General features: G+C 42.2%; 1 protein-coding gene across 3 annotated transcripts in view; it reads right to left on the bottom strand.

The window, feature by feature from the left end:
* Nucleotides 1–9,628, bottom strand: part of ASH1L (ASH1 like histone lysine methyltransferase) — a 266,220-nt gene that overhangs the window by 40,674 nt on the left and 215,918 nt on the right. For all 3 annotated transcript variants that reach the window (XM_027773787.1, XM_027773788.1, XM_006153395.3), the window contains 2 exons: nt 4,607–4,813; nt 4,342–4,488 (listed from right to left, as the gene is read on the bottom strand). In XM_027773787.1, coding sequence (XP_027629588.1) covers nt 4,342–4,488; nt 4,607–4,813 — 354 coding nt within the window. The remainder of the gene's footprint in view (nt 1–4,341; nt 4,489–4,606; nt 4,814–9,628) is intronic.

Raw genomic sequence — 9,628 nt, 5'->3', positions numbered from 1 at the left:
ATATGTATTATACCTCTCTGCCCAAATATGACAATGAGCAAACAAGCTTAGAGAAGGTAACTTGCCCATAGTCTTACAGGTAATAACTTGGTGAATCACGTTTCAAATCATGGCAATCTGGATTCAAAGTCTTTTTTTTAAAAGAATTAAAATTTAACTTACTTACTTACTTTATCTATTTAAATTTGACCAGAGAGGGGCAGAGGGAGAGAGAAAACAAGAAAGCAAGCCACCAAGTCCGGGACTCAAACTGTGGTTCGAGTGGTTATGTGGGAGTCCAGCACCCTTAACCATCACACCATTTGCTGGCCCCTGGATTCAAAATCTTAACTAATATACCATATCAATAACAGATTTTCTCTCTCTTTTTTTTAAGTTTCTGTCATTGGGTGTGTGGGTTTGCAGGAGACTGATAGAGAGGGAAAGTGAAAAAATCACCCCCCAGGGTAGATGGCTGCACTGCAAATTCCTTATTTATTTTCCTCCTGGGATTTTGGGCATGCATGTACATACACCAGGCATGTTTTTCAAACCGCTCAGTTTGGGACCCAAACTATGCCAGTGGGCATATGGGATCCAACCACCTTAACCACCATGCCATCTGCTAGCCCCATTTCTGATTTTCTTTATCTGGTCTTTTCTATTTTTCTTAGCCTAGCTAATGGTTTGTCAATTCTGTTTACCCGTTGGGAAAAAAAAAGCCATTAATCTATTGCTTTTTAGTCTCTATTTTTTGCTCTGATCTTTTATTATTTCTTTCCTTGTATTGCATTTGGATTTACCTTCTACTTTTTTTATTTTCTTTTTTTTGGAGAGGTTTTTGCTATAGGGCGCATGCACTCGCCACACAGAGAGAGACAGAGAGACAAAAAGCGAGAAATCACCCCCCAGAGTGGATGGTCACACCGCAATCCCTTCTCCTTCATTCTCCTCTCGGGATCTTGGGCACGCACGCACATGGTCCCGGCGTGACTTTTAAGCCACCAGGTCCAGGATGCGAATCGCGGGCAACTACGTGGGAGTCCAGCGACATAGCCATTACGCTAACTGCTGGTTCCCTACCTTCTTATATTTAAAAATTTCTTTCGTAATTTCTTCAGTCTTCCCCAAATTAGTCAGAAGCATGTTATTTAGCTTCTATGTATTTGTTTATTGGCAATGATTCTTTTGCTAATTTCTGGTTTCATTCCATTTTGTTGGGAACAGATACAGAGAATTTCATTCCATTTTGGTGGGAAAAGATACAAAAAATTATTTCTCTTCTTTAAAATTAGTAGAGGTTTGTTTTGATCCCTATTACATAACCAATCCTAGAGAATAAATTGAGTTTTGAATGTTAAACCAACCACCTCTCATTCCAGGAACAAATCCACCTGGTCATGATGCCCTAAGCTTTTATATATTGCTAGATTGTATTTACTGATATTTTACTTATAATTTTTGTGTCTGTGTTCACAGGAGTTGTTTGTTTATGCTTCTTCTTTTATTTAACATCCTGGTTAGGTTGTGCAGAAAGGTTACGCTATACTTATAATATGGGAGAGTTTATGTAGATGGGTAGTATTGGTTATCTCTTCTTTAAATAGAAGAATCATCTGTGAAGACATCTGGGTCTTGAGTCTCTCCTATTGGATAGTTTTAATTACAGATTTAAGTATTTCGGTAGATATTGAGATTTTCCTTTTCTTCTTGTGGGATTTTTTGGAAGTTGGATTTTTTTTGAGAGGTTTTTACTATAGGGTGTATGCGCTCGCCAGAAAGATATGGAGAGGCAGAGAGACAGAAAGCGAGAAATCACTTCCCAGGGTGGAATGGCCACACTGCAATCCCTTCTGCACCACACTTTCCTCTCGGGATCTTGGGCATGCACACACATGCGCCCGGGGTGAATTTAAGCCACTGGGTCCGGGACTTGAACTGTGGTAGACTACGTGAGAGTCCAGCAACATAGCCATTACACCAACTGCTGGTCCGGGGAAGTTGGATTTTTAAAGAATTTGTTCATTGATTCTGAGTTTTAAAATATAAAGTTGTTAAGGAAAATCAATAAACTGTGTGGTGAATTTATCCAAAAAGACTACTTCACAATAAGAAGGAAAAAACCACTGATACATTTAAAAACACAGATGAACTGTAAAAACTTATGCTAAATGAAAGAAACCAGGCACAAAAAAGTATATATACACGAAGTTCTAGAATAGGAGAAATTAATCTGTGGTGACAGAAATCAGAGCAGTGCTTGCCTTGGGGAGGTGGGGAGATCGAACGTGAAGAGATAGGAGGCACTTTCTGAAATGAAAGAAATGGCCTATATTTTCACAGGGTGTGGGTATTTTCTTTTAAGGTTATGGCCATAGGGTGCACGCACTTGCCGGAGAGAGAGAGATAGTGAGAAAGTGAGAACCTCCCCATCCCCCAGGGAGGATGGCCACACCGCAACACCTTCTCCCCCTGGGATTTTGGGTACACACACACATGCACCTGGCATGAGTTTCAAGCCCCTAGGTCCGGGAGTCAAACTGTGGTTGGCCAAGGGAGTCCAGTGACTTAACCACTACACCAACAGCTGGACCCCAAGGTATGGGTTTTAAGGGTATATGTATTTGGTATTTTTTTTGGGAGAGGTTTTCGCCATAGGGCGCGTGCGCTTGCCAGACAGAGATATAGAGACAGAAAGTGAGAAATCACCCCCCAGGGGGGATTGTCACGCCACAATCCCTTCTCCTCCATTCTCCTCTTGGGATCTTGGGCACGCATGCACACGCGCCCGGCGTGAGTTTTAAGCCACCGGGTCTGGGACGCGAACCATGGTCGACTACGTGGGAGTCCAGCGACATAGCCATTACACTAACTGCTGGTTCCCTAGGGTATATGTATTTGTAAAAACTGATGGAAATACATACTTAAGATCTCTGTATTTCTCTACATGTGAATCATACCTCAATTAAAAAAACTTACAGGGTCAGGGCCAGGAGGTGGCATGGTGGTTAAAGTGCTGTATACCACATGGCTGACTCTGTGGTTTGAGTTCTGGACCCAGCAGCTTGGAAAGCACACCAGACACCTGTGCTTGTGTGTCCAAAAGCCCATGAGGGGGACGGAGGAGAAGAGATCATGGCATAACCATCCCTCTTAGTGGGTGATTTCTTACTTTCCTCTCTTTCTGTCTGTCTTTCTTCAGGGAGTGTACATACCTTATTGTTAATTAAAACTAAAACAAAACAAAATTTCCCTTCTCTTCCATTCTCCTCTCGGGATCTTAAGCACATACACACACGCACCTGGTGTGAGTTTCAAGCTGCTGCGTTTGGGACTTGGACCAAGTCGACTATGTGGATAGTCCAGCACCACAAGGACTACACCACCTGCTGGCCTCTAATTATAATTTTTTAATCATTTTTAAAAAATTGCTGGAAGATAAATGAGTTTGAGAGAGAGAGATTGATTGATTGATTGATCAACCTCACTTGGATGTGGTCATGCTACAATTCTTTCTTCTCCTTTTTCCTATTTTTTTGGGATATTCTGGGCATACAATCATACAAGCCAGGTGTGTTTTTAAGTTGTTGGGGCTGGGATTAGAACTATGGTCGTCCATGTAGGATGTGGCTCCATTACTTACTGTGTTTTGGGGCTGGCCCTATCCTATCAGCTTCTCATAATTGTTTTTCAGATGTATTTTTTTTTTTCATTCTCAATTAGATTCTAATCTGAGGGAAGTGACCTCATATTTCACTTAGTTTTATTTCTCTTTGTGACAAATCCACTGGGTTTGAAATAAGTATGCCATACAGACTGGTTGAAATAACTGCTGTGAGATGATCTATGTAACACAGTGCCTGGCACATATTAAGCATTCAATAAACATTAGGCATTAGTATCATAATTATTATATTTTTCTGCAAGTGAGTTGTAAGGATAAAGTGAAAGAACAGGAGTTCACTCTGCTTAAGGATCTTGTATAATGAAAATTGCCAGAGCTGCTTTGTGTAAGGTAACTAACCGATTGTGGAAAGATCAATCTGTGGCTGCTCTCGACGCCTTCTGGTCTGCTGGATTCTTAGCCAAGAATTCTTTTTTTTCTTAAGAGAGATTTTTACCATAGGGCATGTGTGATTGCCAGAGACAGACAGACAGAAAGTAAAAATCACCCCCCAGGGAGGATGGCCACACCACAATCCCCTCTCCTCCATTCTCCTCTTGGAATTTTGGGCATGCATGCACATGTATCTGGTGTGTTTTAAGCTACCAGGTCCGGAACTTGAACCATGGTTGACATAACCATTATATAACCACTATGCCATTTGCTGACCTCTCTTGGCCAGTCTCCTGTTTCCTTACCATTTCTGCATTTCGCAATTTGGGTCACAGCTGTGGTTGATGAATCGGGCTTCGTTTCCCATTCGGTAACTATCAATCACCATCCCGCTATCCAGATTCAGACAGTAATGGTCACTGTGATTATGATACTGCTCAATCATCCTGTTCCTGAAGAGGAGAGAAATGATTACAAACCAATTAATGAGTAAGTTGAAAGTAAATTTCGAATCTTTAGTTCTCCATTCTAGGCTTGTACTTCTGCTATTTTAATGGAGTAGCAATGTACCTGAACTCTTGTTCGCTGACAACCTCCCCTAGATATTCAATGATGAACTGCCCAGCCTTTAGTGGTTCTTTGGTTCTGATTCCCCAACCTTTCTCTTCAGCTCGAAATCGTTCTAGACATTGCACCCACTCATGCCTCTGTATCCTCTGGTTACAGCATTGCTCACCACAGGGGCAAGTGTTGGGAGAACATTCAGCGAAGATCATTCTAGAAAGAAAAAGGAATAATGGTACATTAATTTACCTAACATATGACTTAATGCACCCATTAAAAAACTTAGAACCAAAAATGAAACAATTTAAAAAATGATGAATATATGAAATGAATTTTTATCTTAACAAAAGTAGCCAAACTGCTAAGACTAAAATAATACATAACACAATAATTAAGAATTCTCTCTCTTTTTTTTGTTTTGGAGAGGTTTTTGCTATAAGGTGCATGTGCTTGCCAGAAAGACAGAGTGAAACAGAAACAGAAAGTGAGAAATCAACCCCCAGGGGGGAAGGTCATGCCGCAATCCCTTCTCCATTCCCCTTTCGGGATCTTGGGCACGCATGCACACGTGCTCGGCATGAGTTTAAGCCACTGGGTCCGGCCCTTAAACCTTAGTCGACTACATGGGAGTCCAGCGACATAGCCGTTGTGCTATCTGCTGGTCCCATAAAACATATTTCTATTTGCCCCGACCTGCAGGACAGTCGAACGGGTACCTGGGTGAGGTTGGTGAAAAAGGGGACCCAGGGAACCAGCAGTTAGAGTAATGGCCATGTCGCTGGACTCCCACGTAGTCGACCATGGTTCGCGTCCCGGACCTGGTGGGTTAAAACTCACGCCAGGCACCAGGCACATGTGCGTGTGTGCCCAAGATCCCGAGAGGAAAATGGAGGAGAAGGGATTGTGGCATGACCATCCCCCTGGGGGGTGATTTCTCACTTTCTGTCTGTATGTTTCTCTCTGTCTGTCTGGCGAGTGCACGCGCCCTATAGCGAAAACCTCTCCCCCCCACCAAAAAAAGGGGACCCACACAAAACTTTCACATATACACACACAGAGTGGAGACAAGATGAGGTACTAATCAAGTCTTCAGTTCACTGAGGAAGAATTGCAAGCTTACACACAGGCTGGTGGGCACTGATTGGTTACCCAAAATTCAAATGAGATAAAACAGTATGAGCCAATCATTGAGGTGGGTGGATTCCAACCATCCCCAGGAAGAACAGTTGGTCACAAGATTTCTGAGAAATGGTTTGCTCAATGAGAAAGTGAAACCTAATGGTTTCTAAGATGGCGGACAGCTCTCAAGAAGCTCCCAAGATGGCTTACATATGCCATGTCCTCCACATCTATTCATTATGTATATAAAATAAAACTGTAAATTTACTAAATCCTGAAAAAAGATGTTACTAAGATATGAAGCCTCTGACTTAGCAATATAGTCATTATCTTTAGCTAGATAATGCCCTTAAAAACTAGAGAATTTTCACTCCCTCTAGATATATATGTAGGCTAGAAAGCTCTGTTCTTCACATGAAGAGATTTAATGTAAACAGTCATTGAGAAATGTACAGTGTGACTGATTAGCCATGGAAGACAGATCATTCATTGTGAATCAAGGTGGGGCTTTCATTTAAAAAATCAGTGCTGGGACCAGCAGTTGGCGTAATGGCTATGTCGCTGGATTCCCATGTAGTTGACCGCAGGTCGCGTCCCGGACCCGGTGGCTTAAAACTCACTCCGGGCATGTGTGCCCAAGACCCTGAGAGGAGAATGGAGAAGGGATTGTGGCGTGGCCATCCTCCCCTGGGAGGTGATTTTTCACTTTCTGTCTCTCTATCTGGTGAGCGCACGCGTCCTATAGCAAAAAAAAAAAAAAAAATCAGTACTCATACCAGGTAAGGAATAAATAGGTCTTAGAATCATGGGAGAGTGAGTGAAGAGGATTCTTCCCATCTTCTTGGACCTGGAAATTGAGGACTGTGGCCCTTCTGGAGAAAAAAGGTATACGTTTGGGCCAGTAGGTGGTGTGGCATTTAGGCACTGGATTCCCACATGACCAGCTGCACAGTTCAGTCCTGGACCTGGAGGCTTAACAATCACACCAGGTGTGTATGTCTGTTTGTGCCCAAAATCCCTGTAAGAAAATGGAGAAAGGGCTGAGGAGTAGCCATCCCTCTGGAGGTGATTTCTCACTTTCCCTTTCCCTTTCTCTCTCTGGTGAGCGAACAAGTTCTATGGCAAAAACAAAAAACAAAAACCCAAACTTTAAAATTCTCACTGGGGGCAAGTAGAAGTGAACTATATTCCTTCACAAAGGAGCCTAGATGGGATCTAGTAGGAAGTTAAGATGGGAACCCTGAAGTTTACTTTATAGCCTATGAACTCTGAGGGTAATCACTGCTAGTGGTATAATAACTCGTACTACATAACGTACTTTCATCTTCCACAAAGAATTCAGTTCTGGAGGCCAGTAGGTGGTATTGAGGTTAAGGTGCTGAATTCCCACATGGTTGACCATGGTTCAAGTCCCAAATGTGGAGGCTTGCTTTCTCAATTTCCCTTTCTCTCTGTCTCTCTCTGGTCAAATTAAAAAAAAAAGAGAGAAAAAGATCTCTGGTCAAATTAAAAAAAAAAGAGAGAGAAAGAAAGAGGGGCTGGCAAATGGCATAGTGGTTAAAGGCACGGGATTCTCCACACAGCCAGCCGCGCTTTGAGTTCCTGACCTGGCAGCTTGCTTTCTCGCTTTCCCTTTCTCTCTCTGGTCAAATTGAAAATAACAACAACAACAACAACTGGAATGAAATAAGATAGAGAGAGACAGAAAGTGAGAAATCACCACCCAGTGGGGATGGCCACACCACAAATCCCTTCTCCTCCATTCACCTCTTGGGATCTTGGGCACGCATGCACACGTGCCCGGCGTGAATTTAAACCACCATGTCCGGGATTCGAACTGTGGTCAGTACATGGGAGTCTAGCAACATAGCCATTAGGCCAACTGCTGGTCATGAAATAATTCTTAAAAAAAAAGAAAAATAAATAAATAAAAGAACTCTTTTTTGTTACACACTATATGTCTGTACTCATGGAAAGCTGAGGGAGTATTCTCTCTTTACACTGTAGCCAAATAGGTAGAGGGATAAAAAGCAAAATGAAATTAATTACAAGGCTCTGCACTACGAAATGAATGCTTTGGCATAACATGAATGGTATACAGAAACAATCCATTATAGTGTATTTAGAAGTGTATAAACAATGTTGCTGGCCCCTGTATGGAAGACAGAAGCTCAAGGAGAAGGACTGGATTTCCTTCGAGTTTGAACAGTTGAAGACTGAAAATTAAGGGAAATGTACCTATTCGAATAAAGAAATAGAAGTCAAATACATGCATACACAAACACAGAATAAAAAACAAACAAAACTAAGCAAATTAAGAAAAAATAGCATTGGAGGGGAGTTAATTTTTAAGAATAAAAATATAATAATTATAGGCCAGCCCCACAGCCTTATGGATTAGAGAAGCCGAACCCATGTGGCTGACAGCGGTTTGAATTCTGGCGCATTTAATATTATCTTAAGTCCTATTTGTAAAATCTTAACTAATTAGTCAGTATACTTTGTATCTATAGATATCACCTGCTCAAAGTAACAGAGATCTTAGTTCACAGTTTTAAGTCAGATGTGGAAAAAAAACAATGTATTCAGAAGCAGTAAAAAGTCTTAACTCTTGGGACCAGCAGATACCATAATGGTTACATAATAAGTATATCTATATACTGGAAATAATGTCATAAATTAACTCAGTATTTTATGACAACTGAAAGCATAGAATAAGAAATATATAAAAATTCTTATACTGGGCAAGCAAGCTGCACTGTGGGTAAGGTGCTGAACTCCTGCATGGTTGACCACAGTTTGAGTCCTAGACCTGGCAGCAAGAAAATCATGCCAAGAGGGCCAACAGGTGGTACAGTGGTTAAGGTACGTGTGCCCAAGATCCCAGGAGGAGAATGGACTGCAGTGTGGCCATCTACCCTGGGGGATGATTTCTCACTTTCCCTCTGTCGCTCACTTGTTCTCTCTCTCTCTGGCAAGCGCCCATGTCCTATGGCAAAAACCTGTAAAAAAGAAATCAGAAAGTCTGTACAGGCAATTCTACTGAATGTAAAGTAAAAAGCAAAAAAAATTTATATAAAGAATTTCATAAGTGCTTTTCTTTCTTTCTTTTTTTCAAAAAGGTTGACACAGGGTATGTGTACTCACCAGAGAGAGGTAAAGTGAGAAATCACTTCTTAGGGGAGAAGGCCACACCATAATACTTTTCCTTCCATTTTCCTCCTGGAATTTGTGCATGCAAGTACCTGGAATGACTTTCAGGCCTCTGGGTCTGGACTCAAAACTGTGTCTGTTCATGTGGGAATCCAGTGCCCTAGGCACACAATCTGTTGGCCCCAATAGTGCTATTTTTAATAGCAAAACATTGGAACTAAATGACCAATAGAGGAATGGCAGATTATGACATATCAACATTATGGATGATTACAGAACTTCCAAAAATGATGATGAGGTGGACTGCAAAGATATATAAAAATGTGTATTAAAAATATTTATGGGAGGACCAGCAGTTAGCGTAATGGCTATGTCGCTGGACTCCTACGTAGTCGGCCGCGGTTCGAGTCCCGGACCCGGTGGCTTAAACTCACGCCGGGTGCATGTGCGTGCGTGCCCAGGATCCCGAGAGGAGAGTGGAGGAGAAGGGGTTGAGGCGTGGCCATCCCCCCTGGGGGGTGATTTCCTGCTTTCTATCTCTCTGTCTCTCTCTGTCTGTCTGGCGAGCGCACGCGCCTTATAGCAAAAAACCTCTCAAAAAAAAAAAATTATGGGGACCAGCAGATGGCGTAATGGCTAAGTCGATGAACTCATGTAGTCACCACAGTTCGAGTCCCGGACCTGGTGGCTTAAACTCACACCGGGCACATGTGCGTGCGTGCCCAAGATCCCCAGAGGAGAATGGAGAAGAAGGGA

Source organism: Tupaia chinensis, unplaced genomic scaffold (assembly GCF_000334495.1).
Source record: "Tupaia chinensis unplaced genomic scaffold, TupChi_1.0 Scaffold000374_1, whole genome shotgun sequence".
Classification (NCBI taxonomy): domain Eukaryota; kingdom Metazoa; phylum Chordata; class Mammalia; order Scandentia; family Tupaiidae; genus Tupaia; species Tupaia belangeri.
This window is presented reverse-complemented; position numbering and strand designations above follow the sequence as displayed.